The 19,493-nt window shown below is 38.0% G+C and overlaps 2 protein-coding genes across 2 annotated transcripts; one reads left to right on the forward strand and one right to left on the reverse strand.

Annotated features, from left to right (window-relative positions):
- The first annotated feature begins 2,746 nt into the window (after positions 1 to 2,746).
- Positions 2,747 to 14,505, forward strand: LOC141633179 (altered inheritance of mitochondria protein 32-like). The gene is made up of 5 exons (XM_074445625.1): positions 2,747 to 3,052; positions 11,677 to 11,762; positions 11,991 to 12,296; positions 12,398 to 12,481; positions 13,844 to 14,505. The coding sequence occupies exons 1-5, from the start codon at positions 2,843 to 2,845 to the stop codon at positions 14,211 to 14,213; spliced, it is 1,056 nt and encodes a 351-aa protein (XP_074301726.1). The 5' UTR covers positions 2,747 to 2,842; the 3' UTR covers positions 14,214 to 14,505.
- A 56-nt stretch (positions 14,506 to 14,561) lies between these two features.
- On the reverse strand, positions 14,562 to 15,410 carry LOC141628831 (uncharacterized). Its single transcript, XM_074441927.1, has one exon. The coding sequence runs from the start codon at positions 15,408 to 15,410 to the stop codon at positions 14,562 to 14,564; it is 849 nt and encodes a 282-aa protein (XP_074298028.1).
- Between the last annotated feature and the right edge of the window lie 4,083 nt (positions 15,411 to 19,493).

Consider the following 19,493-nt stretch of genomic DNA (forward strand, 5'->3'; position numbering starts at 1 on the left):
TATGTTAAAAAAAATCTGTTTTTTTCCATATGCCCACCTTGTCCTAATATAATGTGCCTCGGGTATTTCTGGATTAACATAAATCTTGCTCACATCGTCTACAGTTGATAGACGTATGTGTCCTCCTATAATTCGAAAGAAATAAGTAAATATTTAGTGTGTATTTAAATTGAAGTAACTGAAAATGGTATTTATTTTAATGAAATGGGCATGAATCGTAGATGTTACCTTTTGTGACTATCCTTTCCACGCATTGCATAACAATAATCGGTTTCTCCGACTTGTGGCAAAGATTTGTTGCTATATGTTCACCGTCTTTAGTGTATGGTCCCCACATCCAAAATGATAATTGAGTATCGCTGCAATTTGGTAAGGTTGGTTTTTATAAGTAATGTGAAATTTTTTGAAATCAATTTTGACATCTATAATAATCAACTTTGACCATCAAAAATAACTGAGTCTTACTCTTGGTTTGCCAAATCCAAAGTGCCATTCTTTCGGTGTTGTTGTGTACAAAGACAAAGATTGTAGTGCTCTACTCCTCCTATGACATCTATAATAATATAAAATTTATTTAGTAAATTGTACATGAAATATTAAATTCATTGCAATAAATATTCAATATGAGATTGAACAACATTTAAAGAATTAAGTTGTTAATGATAATATCTATTAGTTGCCTTCCTTCTAGTTTGTTACTAATGATATCTTCAAATGAGACGAACTTAAAACCATGCTTTGGAATTGACCCACACTCAATTTCATCAATGGTTGTCTGCGTACAAATCGATCCGATACTTGTGTGTTGTTGCAAGGTGGAATCCGTGGTTACTGGATCGTTTGAAATCTCCCTATTTTGTACGTCTTTCCTTCTTCAATTCTGCCATCGTATTTCTTGATCAATGATTTTGTGATTAATCCTTGAACAACATTGTTTTCTTCATCAACCATTAGGAACTCAACTTTATGAAAAATCCCTTTTCCATGATTGTTCCATTCTGTTTTTCCATTTCCTTATCACCCTTACTTTCATGAATACATTAAAGTCTCCTTCTTGAATTTCAGCAATTGTTTTTTGTGTCGGTTGTTCCATTGTTGAATGTATTTTGTTACTGTGTTTGTTTTGAAATAAGTTGCTGGAAAATTCTGAAGATTATATGAAGGGAGTTTAATTATATGGAGGGAGTTTAATCTGGGTTTTAGGTAGTGTGGGGTAGTTAATTGGTAATGGGAGATTGTGGATTGTAGATTGTGGATTGTGGTAATTTGGTAGGATGAGTGGGAGATTATTTGATAATCTGAAATTTAAATTAATTACCTAATTAATAATCTGTAATTTTAATTTTATTTTAATTACTTTAAGTTCATTTAAAATTATTGTTAATCATCAATATCATTGTTGTGTGTTTTTTCAATGAACTATAGTATTAATATGAATATTCTGAATAATTTTAATTAAATTTGTAATTTAAATTTAATTACTTAGTTTACTTCAATTTAATTAATAATTAATGTTGATGATTAATATCATTATTGTGTATGTATTTTTACAGAATTACAGTATTAATATTAATAAACACGTGATAATATTAATAAACACGTGATTAAACAGCCACGGTAAATATTTTGAGAGGTTTGTGTGTTAATGGCTTTTCTTAGTTGCAATGCACGAGATCATGTAGCTTGGCTTGTTTTATTTTGGCCGTCTATTATTCATTCCTAGAGAGGTCGGAGGAAGCGTTAAGACCTGTGATGCAATGCTATTAAAGTCTTCCGAGTTGAATTCATAGGTGACCATCTTTGCATTGTTAGGAACTTTATGGAACCTATGGGTTTGGATTTTCGACTTTTGCGTGTTATTTCCTATAGCATACTTTTATAGTAGTAGGTAATTACTTAGTTTACTTCAATTTAATTAATTGTGTATGTATTTTTACAGAATTACAGTATTATTATTAATATATTGTACGTTTTTTATTGTGTTGCAGTTGTGAATATTCTGAGATTTTATAAACGTTCATATCGATGATGAATGGGGAACATTCTCGAGATTCCGAGATTTAATAAAAGATGGAAGCTTGGAGGTAGGTATGATATTGATTACTATTGGCGACTAACTAAAATGCCACCCCACAAAAAGTGGTATTGCGGCATTTAGTTATTGTTACTGAGTTTTCATTAAATCTCGATGATGAGTGGTATGATACCGATCTGAGAGATCTTTCATAATTTTTCATTTTTGTTTAAATTATTTGTTTTCTTTTTTATTTTTTTTACAATAATGTTTTTTGTTTCTCGATTTGATGTAAAGCAAAGCAAATTGGAATCAAAGGTCGTCCACATTTGATGAATATAGCGATTTGTAATTTGTATATCTGCCACTTTATGATTTTTCGAATTTATTTATTTAATTTGTAATATTTTATTTTGTAATAATGTAATTTTATTTAATTTTTAGATTTTGGAGTCTCATCGTTTTTGTATTAGCATTCGAAAACTTAAGATGTTATTTCAATGATCAAGACAAATATATGAATAAATAACATCTAAAAAATTTTTAAATCGATTTTGGATTTAGATAGTTTTTCGTCGTGAATATTTACTAATAAATAACAACTAAACAACTTTTAAACAACTTTTTTCGACGGAAATGAATGCAGGAAAGATTAGCAAATATGGAGAGAGAGTAATTAAATCCCAAAACTTTAGTAGGGGCCCACCATTCCTTATTTTAAGCAGCCAATAGAAATCCTGGAAAGAACCCAGCTTTTATACTAGTTAGATTAGATTTCAACCCACTCAAATACAAATACAATCCTTTTCTTCATCTGCAACAACAACAATGGCGGCTTCGGATGACGTCGGGTTCGCTCGTTCGGAAATGTATTCATCATCACTTGGGAACACAGTTGAGTATTACGAGAGGCATGTATTCCTCTGTTACAAGGAACCTGTTGATTGGCCTGCTAGACTCGAGAACTCCGTTGATGATCCTCTTCCTTACTTTCTTTCTGCTGCTATTAAATCTCGCAAGGATCATCTTCCTGTCAAGGTTTTCTTTCTTTATTCTAGATTTCTATTTCTTTATTTAGTGTTTTGAATTTCATTTATTTTCTCGTTTTCCAATCATTTGTTTATCTATCATTAAAATACAAAGTCCAACCACAGAAATTCCTGGGTAAGGACTAAGGAGGCGGTGAGCTACTTGAGGGCCCTCCAATATGCAAAATGCATTAACAACTTACGAATCCGGAATGCCGAATCCCAATTAAACTACCAGTTATTTTATTTTACTGTTAACAGAATACAGCGCTGAAATCAAAATGGTTTACTCTTTCTCTTGTGAAGTAGCAGTCCTTCATTGCAGTTCTAGACTCAGTTTTCGTTTTGGGTCATTAGAAAATAGCCTCTTTGTCTTACTAACACAAGAGGAAGGCTTCATACATCTGATCCCCCTACTCCGCAATTTGGGGGAGCCATTGTAGCACTAGGCTAATGTTGTTGGCTTGTTGTTGTTGAGACAAGTTTGTTCTTCTGCTCCATCATTATTAAGAGTAATCATAAATTTTTCTCAAATGTTACCTAATCTATATGAATCTTTCCAAGTGTTACCTCCCCCACCTCAACTTTTCCGACATGCCCGTATGAGGTGATGATGACCCTTATAGGCTATAGCCCTGCCCGGTTTATCTGATTAATTGCTTAACTGCTTAGACATTGAGGCTTAAATTGAAAGTATCTCGTTGATAGTGTGGCTTGTTACTGTCATTAGTATCCAAGGAATGTTTCTTATTGATAGAATCAGAATTTGGAAAAATTGTGATGAAACCGGCAAATTTTATTATATCTAGCTACATCTGATAGGTCTTCTCATGAAATCTGGTGTGGGTGATTTGAATCGTTCAATATGGCTAAATGACCATTTCTTTTTCTATTACAAGGGTCCAACACTTAGACACCATCCTTTTGCAGCTGAGTCCTTCATAATACCATGCTTGCTCTTAACCCTTACACCCAATAAATTTTTCACTTGTTGCAGCACTTTAGACGGATGCCCAACAACATGCTCAAGTCTGCACCTATTTCTCTCTATCCAAATCATATAAATCAAGGCAACACAAGCAGCATAAATAATCTGCTTCCTTGCTAAAGATCTCAGTTTCAATTTTATGCACCACCTTACTGCGTTCTGAGATGGGATACAACTGCCCAACCAATTGTTCAGCAAGTTCAAACACTGTTGACTATATTCACACTCAAAAAATAGATGGTCATGAGATTCAGATGCTAAGCCACACAATTTGTGACACCCCGCGATAATGCGAAAAATATAACTAATAAATTTACGCGGAAAATATAAAATTTATAAAAACTTTTTATTACTAGTTAAAGTTTAACATGCGGGAGTCACTAATAAAATAAAACAAGTGCAACGATAAACAAACTTAGGTTATTACAAACCAAGTCTAGCAAAAAAGGGGAAAAAATATCCAACGAATAACAAGTCTAAAAGGTGAGTCTAAGCATAACAATAGACAAAAATCCAACGGTCAAGGTACTCGCTAGCTCACACATGTTTCACCCCAAATAAGTACCGATCTGCAACCTATTCATTCATTAAAAATGAACAGTCAGTGGGGAGTAACTCAGGGTTCTCCCAACCATATTATATCAAAATGAACATAACAAAGAACTCAAGGCAAGGCAGGATATAATTAAGCATGAGATCATTTATGTTAGAATAATAAGAGAAAGCGAGATAGGATAGCAAATGAGCATGTCATAGGCATATTTAAATAAGTGAAGTAAATGAAAGAATATAGATACGGTTAGTTAATCACAAGCACGAATTCTAATGAAATGTGACATATGCAACTATCCAAATTACACAAAACTAGTACTTAAGTCATGTGAGATAGATAAACGAGTAGTCAATCATCGCAATACATATAATTAAAAACCATAGCTATTACTTTGGAAATCTTCTAACAAACATTGCACGGGACGTGGCTATTAACGTCACATGCGCACTCATGGCTTGCATCTCACCATGAGAACGGATGGGAGCATCAATCCCGGCGATCATATCGCAACTAGAAAGCTTGCATCTCACCTCTAGTGTCCGATAGGACCAAGACTCTTACATTCAACCACATAAGACGTAAACTCTTCTGAGAAAGAAATATGCCAATGACCATAACCAAGCAAGACATTTAATTCTCTAAGACTCAATTTTCCCCGGGTAGGACTACGATAATAATACGGTCCTAGTCTAAACTTGTCCAGACTCTCGGAATAAATATTTTCCGATTCGATTCGACATACGGCAGAACAGCCCGTATCCAAGACTCGATGACAGAACGGAAATCGAGTACCCCAATCGCCAGAACAACACGAAAGTGGCGGAAAAGACTAAGATAAAACTCACTTGCCAGAACAGTACAAGTGGGCCAAACCCGTACTTGCCAGAACAGCACAAGTAGGTTAGACCCATAGCACAAGTAGGTTAGACCCGTACTTGCCAGAACAACACAATTAGGGCGTAAATATAAGTCAAGTAAGAAGGCATAGCATTATGGCATTTCATGAGAATACGACACATTACAAGTAGTTACTTAGAATAAATCACTCATACTTGAAATATGATGAAAACATGAAAAGGAGCTAGTAACAACCCACAAGTGAAATATACTATACCATTTCATACTTGTATTACATGGCTAAACATTTTATTTCATATTTACAAGTTACTTGAGCTTAAAATAGAACAAGCGATAACAAATGAATTAAGTGATACGAAATACGAGGTAAAACGTAAACAAACAAATGAGAACTCAAATATGAAGTATATAGCATCATTTCATACTTTTCTAACAGGAATAAACATTATACTTCATATTTACATGTTAATTAAACATAGTATAAACAAACGATAACAAATGAATTAAGTAATGGGAAACACTAGGTAAAATGTAAACAAACCCAAACCGAACTGCATTTAAGCTTAACAACTAAAATCGATGTTTAACATGTGAATGAGACATAAGCAAGGGGCTCCAATGATAAAAACGGTGTCAACACACCATACACAAGCATTAGAACCAAGGTTAAGATGCATACCCAACAAGAAACATAAAACCCAATTTATAACAACAAGTTTAGTACTCGACTACCACAAGGGTCAACTTCAAACGGTCATAACTTGAGTTCTGGACATGAGAATGAGGTGAAACCAATTGGAGGCGATAGCTTATCCTCTTACGGTTCTAACGGTAGGTCATAAGCCCAAAACAAACAAGTAACGAAGGAGTTATGGCCATTTTACGAAAACTGGTCGTGCTGAAAGCCGCACTGCGGGCTGCTTCCCACGACTCAAACAAGGCATGAACTTCATTCCCAATTCAATTTTATGGTAGATTCACAACCCCAAATTAATCATATAATCAAAGACCATCGCAACTACGACATACCCACCATATCTCAACAATGAACACCCACAACATGTAGCAAAGATCGTCGCAAACTACAAGATACATACAATAGCTAAACAACACCTCATTCCTCACAAACCAACTTTACCCAATTGATATTATTTGCAATAAATCATCTCAATAACAAAAAAATACAATTAAAATATCATCTAACATTAATAATCCAACAAAATTCATCAATAACATTAAAGGTAGTAACTTTAGTTGCTAAAGACTAAACTTTAACAATTAAAGCTCATAATTTGATATAATACCGAGTAACCCATCACCGTTACCTTTTAGCTCTTTAAGGACACGATTCCGATTCAATACTACTCCGAAATACTAAAGCTTTCACATAGAAAAAAGGAGGAGAAGAAGAGGAGAAGATTGGTACAAAAATCATAAGATTTCATTGAGAAACGAAGAAATGACATCCATCTTAAGGTTTGAGTTTTTGAAGGTTTAATGGTGGAAATCTCCTCTTTTACAAGGGAAGAAGATGAAGGGAGATGCTGAAAAATTAGAAAGAAAACCCTAACACAAGTGTTAACTAAAAGATGGTCCATAGGTTTGTTTTGGCCCAATAACAAAGGCACTTGGTTTGTGACTTGGTTTTGCACTAAAAGGACCCATATACGACTTTTAAGGGGTTTCCGAGTTAAAATAAAACCAAATTGATTTTTATGAAACTAAAGCACGATTTTGAAAGTATAAAACCAAATAAATAATGTACCAAATAAAATTGAGTATTATTAAATTAGCAATTTTAATAAATTACCCATTAAGTTAAAATTGCGGGTGTTACACAATTCACATTCCCCATCACCTATAATTCCACGTTGCAGAACCCTGTCCTTAGTTGAAGGTCTCCTCAACACATACAACCAACATATGAAAGAATGCTTTGGTAGATTCATCCTATTCCACACCACCTGATACCACTCTACCTTAGCCTTTTCTCCCATGAGCCATTTATAGCCAGCTGCAATGGTATAAACCCCATTATTAGTACCCCATTTACCATTCACATAACTTGGTTGCAGCTGTTCTTTCACTTTGCAGATTTGGCGCCAGGTCCAACTTGTGCTGATAGAAGGTTGATAGTCATGCCATCCATGTTGTTTTAAATACACATGACTCACCCATCTAATCCATAAATGATCCGCTTTGCAAGCTAACCACCACGTGAATTTTCCAATAATTGCTACATTCCAGAGTTCACTATTTAGAATTCCCAGTCCTCCTTGCTTCATTTCCAGGCATACATTCTCCCATGATATAGGACTCTTAGAGTAAGCATCAGACCCCTCCCATAGATAATTCCGACAAATGTTCCTGATTTTCACAATGATAGTTTTAGGAATTATGAAAATACGAGCCCAATATGTATGCAATTGAGATAACACAGCTTTAACAAGGACTACATAGCCCAATTTCCTTGTCCCCCAACCTCTAATCTTACTCACCATCTTTTCCACCAGCTTTGAACAATCCCCAATTGAGATCCTCTTATAAGATATTGGGATTCCTAAATATCTAAAAGGAAATTTACCCAGTTGGAATCCTGACAACCTCAGAATACTCTGCAATTCAGAAGGTTGAATCCCATTGCAATATAATTCAGACTTTTCTTTGTTAATCTCTAGACCAGAAGCAGTAGAAAAAGTCAAGAAGGCTCTTAAGATTGTCTTTACAGAGCTAATGTCTCCCCTACAGAATAATAGCAGGTCATCTGCAAAATACAGATGACATAACTTCAGAGCTCTGCACATTGGATGATATCTGAATGCTCTCCTCTCTCCTCTGAACTACTACATCCAAAATTCTAGAATAATATTCCATGCAAATAGTAAATATAAGAGGTGATATTGGATCCCTTGTTTGATTCCCCTTTTCGCTTCAAAATACCCAAAGCAATTAAAGTGTAAGTAGGAGTGGATATGCATTCCATAATTAAAGTAACCAGTTTATCAGGAAACCCCAACGCCCTCAACATGTGCTCAATAAAAGACCATTCAATTGATTCAATTGAGTCATATGCTTTCCTGAGATCCACTTTCATAATGCTTCTAGGTGAACATGCCTTCCTATTATATAACCTTACCAGGTCCTGGCAGATAAGGATATTATCAACAATATCCCTACCCTTGATAAAAGCACTCTGATTGGCACTTATAATCTCAGGCAATACAGCAGCTACCCTGTATCAAATGAGTTTGGTAATGCATTTGTATAGCACATTGCAGCAAGCAATGGGCCTAAAATCTACCACTTTTTCAGGTCTAGTTTTCTTTGGGATCAGAGTTAGAATTGTAGCATTGACCTGCCTCAATATTTTGCCTTTTTCAAAAACCTCCTTAACAGCTTGACACACATAAGTTCCAATCACTCCATAAGAGTCTCTGAAGAATTGACTCGTGTAACCATCAGGCCCTGGCTGGTATAGAGAAGAGTGCTTCTCTAATCTCCTCATTACTGACTGGTTTCATCAGCTGCTGTCTATGATCATCATTTAACACTCTTCCTCTTCTTACTGTAGAATAATGTACCTTAACTACAGATTTGCTTGTCCCCAGCAGACCTTTATAATACTTCCCAGAAAGGCCTCCTCAATCCCTTGATTATCCATATGAATGTGCCCATGTATATCTTTAATAGCCATAACCTTATTCATCATTCTCCTACTTTTGATAGCACTGTGAAAGTAATGAGAATTTTCATCTCCCTCTTCCAGCCAAGTCGTCTTTGCTTTCTGTGCCAAAAATTCAGTCCTAGCTCTATCCATGTCCTTATAGGTCTGTGCAGCTGCCTTTTCTGCATTCGTAGTTCTAAATTATTATAGTCTTCCTGTACCCCTATCTGAAGCTGTTCCAGGTTGACCTTAGCTATCCTTGCATTTGCCTCCACATTAGAATACGCCTCATTATTCAATTGCCTCAGCTCATTCTTTAATAGTTTCAGTTTCCTCACTATTTGAAACATTTTAATGCCCCTAATATTTTGGTGCTGGATATGTTCAACAATAGCAGTGAAACTTTCATCTAAATCAATCACACAAGGATTATGATCAAATAAACCCTCAGGAAGAAAAGTAGTGATGCCCTCACGGAACTGAGTAAGCCACTCCATGTTTACCAACACCCTATCTATCCTACTAAATCTTCTCCCATCCCCTTCCTGCTTGTTACTCCATGTGAAAAAGGCTCCATGAGCAGGCATGTCAGCTATCTCACAGTTCTCAGTGCATTCCAAAAATCTCTTTATATCAGCTTCTGTAACCACTGATCCAATACGTTCATCATAACCCAGAATATTATTAAAATCTCCACAAACAATCCATGGGCCATGAATCCTGCTATGCATTGCTTCTAAAGATTCCCACAAAGGTTCTCTTTCACTAAGTCTATTAAACCCATAAACATAAGACATCCACCACCAACATCCAGTAGGTCTATATATAACTTTGCAATGTATCTCCACCTCCACCTGGAAGATATCATCATCCCACAATATCCAAATTCTTCCATTCTCACAGACAGCATTATTAGTAATCAGAGACCATTAATTCCCTAATCCATTATGTATTTTATTGATAGCATTATTACGAACTCTAGTTTCCATTATTTCAACTAATCCTACATTATTATTCTGCAGACACCACCTTATGTCTCTCTGCTTATTGGGGCTATTACACCCCCTCACATTCCAAAATCCAATATTAACCATGATCAAGTGAATCCCTGTTCTCTTCTTTCCCACCAACACCCCCACTACTCCCAGCTTCAGTAGTGTTAACACCACAACCCTGTTCATCTTGCCTATTCAGTCTTGTAATAATTCTGATAGAAGTAGGCATCGTATTAGCAAAACCAAGAACAGGAGTGATTAGAGGAGCCCCTACACCAGCAGGAGCAGGAGTCACCACATGTCCCTTAGTCCCAGTCGGTGCAATGCTTGGAAACTCCTACACATCTAAACTGAATCCGGTCTTATACTGGCTGTTTAGGAGCATTCTGAACAGGCCTCCAAACTTGTTTCTGCTTCTTGTGTAACTTCTCCTGACGAATTTCCTTCTGTCTGCATTGTTTGGTTTCATGTCCCATCCCCTTACATTCATTGCATCTTATAGGCTTCCATTCATAGTGTATGATCTGATGATGAGGCATGTCCAGTTCATCCATGAATCTCACTGAATCTGGTAATGGTTGACCAATTTTTACCTTCACCATTATCCTAGCAAATCCAAGGAATGTTTTCTCCTGCGTATCAATATCTAATCTAACAGGCTCCTCCACCAGACCAGCAATTTTAAGCAATGCAGGACCCCAGAATTTAAGGTTCAACCCATACATTCTAATCCATATAGGGATGCTATCAACGGGTTTATTAAAAAAATTAATTTTAAAAGTTATCTTCTTTCACCAGATTAGACGAAGGAGTCCATTCTTTTACAACAACTGGCTTGTTATCAAAGAATAGAGGTCCCGCCTGCAGAACTAGATTCTTTTTCACTACAGTTTTAAATCTAACCAAAAACACTCCATTGGACTTAAAAGCAATCTTATCAATTGTATCAGCGCTCCACACCCTCTTAACATAAGCATCAACGATACTCCTTGGGGGATTAGCCCCTAAGATATAACAGTACATCGCATTGGACCAATAGTCTATTCCGACTGAACATCATCAGAGGTGAGTTGAAGCATACCAGAAGATTCAGATGTTGAACTCGCGTGGCTCTTGCTACCCACCTCAGTCCACTCCCCATCCTCATCTTCAAGCTCCTCCTCAATCGATGCAAGCTCCAAAGTCAGATTAAACGCCTTCAAACCTGTAGAGTTTGGACCCCCATCTTCTATCATCTCCCCTGAATGTTCCTCAACAACCTCATTGATATCAGTTTCTACCATATTTTTATGTTTATTGTTTGATTGATTAGAAAAATAGGACGCTTTACGTTTTAATTTGGATTTTTGTAAAGATCTATAGAAAAAAGCAGGGGATCTCGCGCCCTCTTGAAAATGAAAATGTCGCAAGTTTTAGTTAAAATCTTCGAATTTTTTTCGAGTTTATCTTATGGCATTATTTGTTCACCCCTGCTGGAATTTTTCACCCCCCTAACCTCAAATCCTGGCTCCGCCACTGTGTACATACAACATTTACGTTGACCATGCCTACATTACTGCGGTTCCTGATCATGCAGACTCATCTGACTATATATGGGAGATGCAACGGGACCGAGTTCACAGATGGTGATGTGCTGATTTTCCCAGAAATGATCAAATATAAGTAAGTAAATCTTGTGATTAATTCTCTCCTTAGTGCTCTTCTGGTTACTGTTAGGTAGTGGGGCTAGCGGTTGTCATGCCGACCTTCTGAAAACTAACTGCTTTATTTTACTCAATTTGTGGGCATAGATAATCAAACAATGTCTTGTAAACAGAATGACGTGATTTTTTTCAGTTGTCTTCACTGTCTTCTCCCAGAGTTATTGAATGTACTTTCTGCTAATTGTAGGGGTTTGAAGGAGTCAGATGTGGATGGATTTGTAGAAGATGTTCTTGTACAGGGTAAGCCATGGGCTTCTGGTATTCCAGAGTCCTTGGTAGGTGCATATATTTTTGTGTGTGCTCATGTTAGCAGGGACAAAAGATGTGGTGTCTGTGGTCCTGTCCTCGTTGAAAAGTTCAAAGAGGAAATTGAGTCAAAGAGTCTGAATGATCATGTTTTTGTGAATGCCTGTTCTCATGTTGGTGGCCACAAGTATGCTGGAAATCTTATAATCTTTGGAACCGATGAGAAGGGGAAGGTTATTGGTGACTGGTAAGTATGCCTGTTCTCATGTTGGTGTCTGTGGTCCTGTCCTCGTACAAACCATACATCGCTTAGTGATTATTTTCGGCGACTTTTCTGATTTTTTGAAGGTATGGGTATGTCACTCCCGCTGATGTCCCAGACTTGATTGACGTGCATATTGGCAAGGGTGAAATCATTGAGAAACTTTGGAGGTATTTTAAGTTATAGTTTCTGTATATTTGTCACATGGACCATTAACATACTCTTCCGTGATGGCTATGGTCTAAAAGTTGCGTCATTTACCTATGTGTGACTCATGTAGTCATGTATATTTGTCACATGGACCATTATAACATACTCTTCCGTGATGGCTATGGTCTAAAAGTTACGTCATTTACCTATGTGTGACTCATGTAGTCATGTACTCTTATCTTTGTTTATCTTATTAGTGCTGTATATGTGCATAGCTGTATGGTTTGTAAATAATTGTCTTGTACTATTTCATTGCTTAGTACTAGCAACACAATTTTCCATTGATTAGTTTTTTCGAGACAGTTTATTGTGAGACCAACCTATTTAATTGTATATTATTATTATATATAACTAACTCTAGTAACCATATTGTCCCTCTATTTTTTTTATTCCCTTTCACTTTCTCACTCTTTTTAAGAAAGTTCGTCAAATGACCAATCAAACCCTTTCTTTACCCCTTTACGAACGACCACCCATGAACACCACCACCATCACCAATTCATCACCGCACTACAACCACCACCACCACCAATCACCGCCAGCCACCACCTACCCAGAACCATCCGCCCCGACCACTTCTTTCTACCCACGACCTCTGAGTATCGATCCAACTCTCCTCCACCGTTCACACCATCTGACCACGTGTGGTGGTTATCGGTTCTTGGAAGTGAATCCGACCACCCTTCACGACATCGATTTCCCTTATCGATTTTCCAGATCTGCTTTTGCTAGATGAGTTGGGCGGCCGTTTTGTTGGTCGAGGGGTTTGGGCTGTTTTCGCTAGGTGCTGGCTATCGGAAGTCCGCGGGTAAAAAAGATGGTGTTTGGTGAGTTATAGGTGGTTGGTGGAAGGAGGAAAGGCTTGTGGTGGTCGGAGGAAAGTTGGTGGTGGTCTGTCGAGGGTCTGCATGGTGGTGGTGGTCGTAAGTAAGGTTGGTGAATGGTGGCGGGAGAATGAGATTTTTGCTGGAGGTTGGAGAGGGGTGTATTAAGACTTTTGTAAGGAATTGATAAAGGTAATTTGGTAAAAGCCTTAAAAAAAAAATCTGTCAGAAACTTGCCTAAATAGGAATGAAGAGAACTGAGAAGAAAAAAAAGAACAAGAGAAAATGCCAAAAAGGCCAAGTGGGAAGAAAATAGGAAATGGAGGGAGTGTTATTATTCAGTAAGTTGGATAGCTTGAATTTTATTAGTAAATATGGGGAAGTTTCACGGTAATATTATCAAGAGACATTGTGAGTGTGACTGTCCTCGTGTGAGATTTTGTGATTAATTTATGTTTGTGTTCACCTCTTGAATTAATTTGTCATGATCAACATCAGGGGTCAAATGGGCTTGAAAGTCGAGGCTGCTGAGGAAAAAGTTGAGGACAAGCCATCTAATGAAAAAGTTGAGGACAAGCCATCTAATGGGAATGCTCTTCGGGAAACTGAAGAAAAAGCACAGGGTAGTGAAAGTTGCTGCCAGGGTACGAATGGAGTTTCATGTTGCAGAGATGGGCCAGCAATTAATGGTGAACGTGAAGTGACCCCAAAGACTACCATAGAGAAGTCTTCTGAGAAACAATGCTCAGTGTGCTTACCAGGATGGATTGGTAAGTGGGAGCAGAGTGATGTTTTGGTTGCTGCTGGTGTTATTGGAGCTGTTGCAACCATTGCTGTGGCTTACACCGTTTTCAAGAGGCCGTCATAGGTTTTCCTGATGTCTACTATGTTTTTGACCTGTTACAAAATAGTAATACTAGAGCCAATCATCCTTTACCAAGGTATAAACAAAGTAACCCTAAATACTGCGTGTATTCTTAGAAGTGACTGGTTAATGGACCTAAAAGTTGGGAGGTAGTGGGGACTAAACGATGAATAATTCCACTTGCCAATATTATTGCTGCTAGTTCACTGTCAAAGTTTGCATTGTCTTGGTGTTTGCTGAATATGGGGATAATCCTTGTTCACTTTCTTTTAATGAACGTGTACTCGCGTCAACAGTTATTTCTTTCTCTTTTTTTTTTTTGACAGCCGTAAAGAAAGTTATCCTAGCTAGTCATAGCTTTTTTGCAAGGCTATGAGCGTGCATATTATAGGACCTAGGAATATAACTAAACGATAGACAATGAAAAGAAGAGCAAAGAGATAGGATATCATCCAGGACTCCCGAAGCCAGGTGATGTGCCCGTTCGATCCCTGCAAAATGACAAATAAGTGGAAGACAGTCCGAAGAAATCTCCAAATGCCAGTATCCAGAACTCTTCGCCCATAAAAGGACCTCTTTAACACCAATGGCCTCAGCTTGTGTCGTGGATTCAGCTACAATTGCCTTACTATACTCGTAGAATCTGTTCCCAGTACCTGTGAATGCAACCCACCCAATACCCGCCTTACTCGTAGATTTCCATCCTGCATCAACCATAACTCGGACGCGCTCACAAGAGTGTGCCAACCCAATCATATGAACAGGGTTGCTATTTTTAATCTGCACAAAATTGTTTTCTGACGAATCCTGCTCATTCAGAGTATCCACATCCTTAACCTTGAGAGCCTTTTCAATTGCCATATCTGCCGTCCTCACCACTTGCGTCCACATATTGAGAAACATAGTTGGGTGAAAGGGCTCCCCCTTAAAAAGTATCCTATTTCGAATACCCCATAAATACCATAGCGTAGCCAAAAACCGGACCATACGAAACTCAGCATCATTTATCTTTTCAAGATATGCCATCCAATTTATAATCCAATTTGCTAAACTAATAGAGGTGCATCCGGTCGTCTTGATTCCAAGATCCGAACACACCCATAATGTCCTAGCAATCTCGCAATCCCTAAAAAGATGCTCCGTCGTTTCCATGATCCCACCATCATTACTACAGAGCTTGCAGCAATGATCAAGATCCATATTTCTTCTTGCAAAATTAACACCTATTGAGAGCGTGATCGTTAAAATTCGCTACATAAGAATTTTCCATACCGCCGGACCTGGTAAACGCCATAGTCTAGTCCTGCAGAAGACACGACTCACTTGATCTAAGCGAGTCTTGTCTTTAATACTCCTTTTTCGCTCCATATATCCTCTTTGTAAGATACCATATCTACTTTTAACATTATACTCACCCTTACTAGTATAATTCTACGAGATTTCATCAACTATCCTCGAGTTGCAAATAGGCATAGCAATGATTCTATTAGCACATTCCTCCTAGAAGAGTTGTCTAACCAAGTGTATTTTCAAGTAACAGAATCGCTAAAAGCCACATGTGTTGGGCTATACCTACATGAAGAAAGCCTCCGTTAATAAAAAAATTTGTTGCGTAATATAGTTCGTACGAGCCACTCTCTTTATTCCGTTTGATTAAGATCATTTGTGTTTTGGGCACATATGTATTAAAGTCATGCTATTAGTCGGGTATTTCCCTTGCCATGAAACTTCTGAAGTTCAGTTCTACAATTACCTGATTGTAACTAGAGGTGAGCAAAACCGATTAACCGAATTGGATTTGAAAACCGGTTTGGTTACCGGTTTTCAAAAACAGGTTTTTCCCAAATCGAAACCGCTTCGGTTTTAAACCGGATAACCGGTTTTTTAACAACTTGTAAATCGGATCTGAAAACCGGTTACCCGGATCCAAATTTATAAACCGGTTTTAACTTTTTTTTACACACAAATTGACGCTTTTCAACCCACCTCTCCATCCTAACTCTTAAATTCCTACCTAAACCTTCATGCATCCCCATTAATTCAACCAAATCACACGTCTTTGTTTTTTTAAAGTCATTTTCTAATTTTTTTTTTTTCGAAAAAAAAGTAATTCGGTTTAAAATGGGTACCCGATTTTGCTTTTTTTAAGGATCCGAAACCGAAGCGGATTTCCCAAAAAAAAAAAACCGGTTCGGGTACCGAACCGGAAAAAAACCGAATTATCGGGTTTCTTAATTCGGTTATCGGTTCGATTTCGATTTAAAAATTCGGTTCGATTTCGATTTAAAAATTCAGTTCGATTTGTTTTGCTCAGCCCTAATTGTAACATAAGCAGCAACTTTACAATGGTGAAGAACTAGCAAGCCAAATACAATGGTTTTCGCAGTGGTGATTGTTTTGCCTATGAAAAATTAACCAGCCAAATACGATTGACCACCGAATCCTATTGCTTCCTACAGACTTGTACATCAATATCTGATCAACTAAATATCGGCTAAACCACCAAACTGGTTTAAAAAAAGTACAGTCCGTCTTGCTTATGACGGTCACAAACTTGTGACCTCTCACAATCCTCTCCCACTTGCCCTCCCTACTTGCTCTCCCATTTGCAAATTTGTTATACGTCACAAGTTTGTGACGAATTTAGCCCGTCACAAATGAGAATTTGTGAAAAAAGTAAGGGTTGTTGGACAGTATTAGAAATGTATTAGTTGGGACAAATTGGTAAAAAAAAAGCAAGATTTTTGTGCATGTTGATTAAACAATACATGATTATTAAGGTAAGGAGACGGCACACGAAGTTTTGAATGATATTTTTATAACAGCCCGACTAACCATCGTCGTAACACGCCCCCTGTAACACCCCGAACCTAGGGTCGGGAGCGGTCACTCACGGCAGCTTGCCAGGTTGTGTACATGACCCGCAGATCAACAGGGGTCTTTTCCAGCGCATTTTGTCCTCACTCATGCGCATCCCAGGAACCTTTCCAGGAGGTCACCCATCCTAAGACTACTCCCAGCCAAGCACGCTTAACTGTGGAGTTCTTTTGCACGGATAACCAGAAAAGAAAGTGCACTTTGTTGATATGAGTAATACTTTCAATCCCTTTAAGCACTAGTCAGATTTTAAGCTAATCAATGGACCTCTACAAGGGGTTACCCTACCAAGCACTAGTCAGATTTTAAGCTAATCAATGAACCTCTACAAGGGGTTACCCTACCAATAACGTATTTGGTTCAGTGGAGTATTACACCCCTTCATTTAGCCGACTAGCCACCGTCATAACACACCCTCTCGTTTAGATAAGATGTTCACTTTTGGGCCCGTTTTGTCCTCACTTAAACCCAAAAGCACAAGACCTTCTTAATAAGTGGTGGGTGGAATCCTTTATAAACATATCACAAGCCTCTTATTTTGCCGATGTGGGACAACTTAAACTCATAACCTCACAGGGTGTTACAATTTTCGACCTCGAAGGTATTTTGCTTGGTTCCACACAATCAAGTTGTGTGTCTGTATCTAGACTCTGCAAACAGGTAAATCGGGTCGTATTCAGGTTCAGTCAATTCAAGTCGAATGATTTTTGGGTTCAGCGTGATGCAGGAGCATACTCGGAAAGGACAAGTAACACGGATTACTTGGTGAGCAAGCAAAGAAGCTGGATTACTTGGCGTGCAAGTGTGAAATCCCTGAAAAAATCTCCCTTTTGAAATAAATAATAGTATGGAGTGAGTCGCCAATAGGTTTTATAAAAAAACATACAAAAACAATTTTAACGGAAAAGACCATTTTTGATCCCTGGTATGGGGACTCATCGGTCACTCCGGTCTGAACCAAAGATTGCGGATTCGGGGGTAAAGGTACAGTCAGGGAAGGTGTTAGGCACCCGGATCGCCCATCAAACTGACGACTTCTACTATTTATTTGTAATATTATATATTTGACGATAAAAAAGGTTACAGCAACTCTCCTATAGGACCGTCCTATAGCATAGGACGGGCCCAATTAGAGTTGGCATTGGGCCGTGCTGGGCCGGTCCGCGTGCCGGCCCATCGTGCCTTCCCCAAAAATTGGCCCGGCCCAGGCACGGATATTGGGGTGGCCGTGCCGTGCCGTGCCTGGCCCACTCACCCAAATCTCCACCGCGGCCCGCTCCTGGCACGCCCAGTTTCGTGCTCGGGCCGTGCCTGGCCCATGGGCTAATCGTGCCTAGCACGTGGGCCGGCCCAATAACCTTAGTATTTTTTTCTAAATACTCTTTTATTTATATAAATAATGAATATTAACGATTTAAATATATATTTTATTAAATATTAATGTACTTGATGTCTTGATTAGTTGATTGCTTGTATTTTTAATGTAGTAGATTTAATTAAATAATTAAAAAATGATATTAAAAAATGGAATTTAATTAAATAATTAAGAAACGGACCAAATCTCGGGTCGTGCTTAGTGCCGAAGCCCGCCGTGCTGGTTCGTGCTTGGACCCTCCGTGCTTGGGCCGTGCCGTGCCTAGGCACGGGAATTTCCAAAAAATGCAGTCGCGGCCCGCCTCAAACCCGTTCGTGCCGTGCCCGTGCCATCAGTATTATTCATTCGTACCGTGTCGTGCCCGTGCCGGACTCGTGCCGTGCCCATGCCGCCCGCTTTAGCCCGGCCCGGATTGCCATCTCTAGGCCCAATAGAAGAATTAACCCAATAACCCTAATTCCCACAAACAAAAGTAACATTAACCAAACAGTTAGCCCTCATCTTCTACTGTTGCAATAAATCCACCGCCACCTCCGCACTATCCACCGCCACCACCTCTGCAATCACCAATCTACACCTTTAACTGTCCCTTTAACCACCTTCTCTCTCCTTCTAACAATCAATTACAAAATAGAGGGATGCCGAGATCAGCTGTACTGCCAATTACCAAGGATTAGGTAGTTCATATTTTTATTCAATAAAGTACCATATTTTAAGCATAACATTTTTTGCCAACTACGGAGTGGTTGTTTTATTTATGTTCAATTCTTGTGGTTTTTCATTGAAAACATTGAGATTTTATGCTAAAAACTTAAACTTAGTGATTTATATTCCCAGCAAAGAGTTTATTTAATTGACCCACATACTTAGTTTAATAACTAAAGGATTTGATTTCAAAACTTTCACTTTTAGCTTCATATTAGTTGAAGTTTTGAGTTCTCCTGAGATTTTTAGATTACTAACTAGTCTTTTTAATTTGACAAGTTAGTGTTTTAAAAGTTTTGTTTCAGTTTTATAAAGTATATGACTTT

This window comes from Silene latifolia, chromosome Y (assembly GCF_048544455.1).
Source record: "Silene latifolia isolate original U9 population chromosome Y, ASM4854445v1, whole genome shotgun sequence".
NCBI lineage: Eukaryota > Viridiplantae > Streptophyta > Magnoliopsida > Caryophyllales > Caryophyllaceae > Silene > Silene latifolia.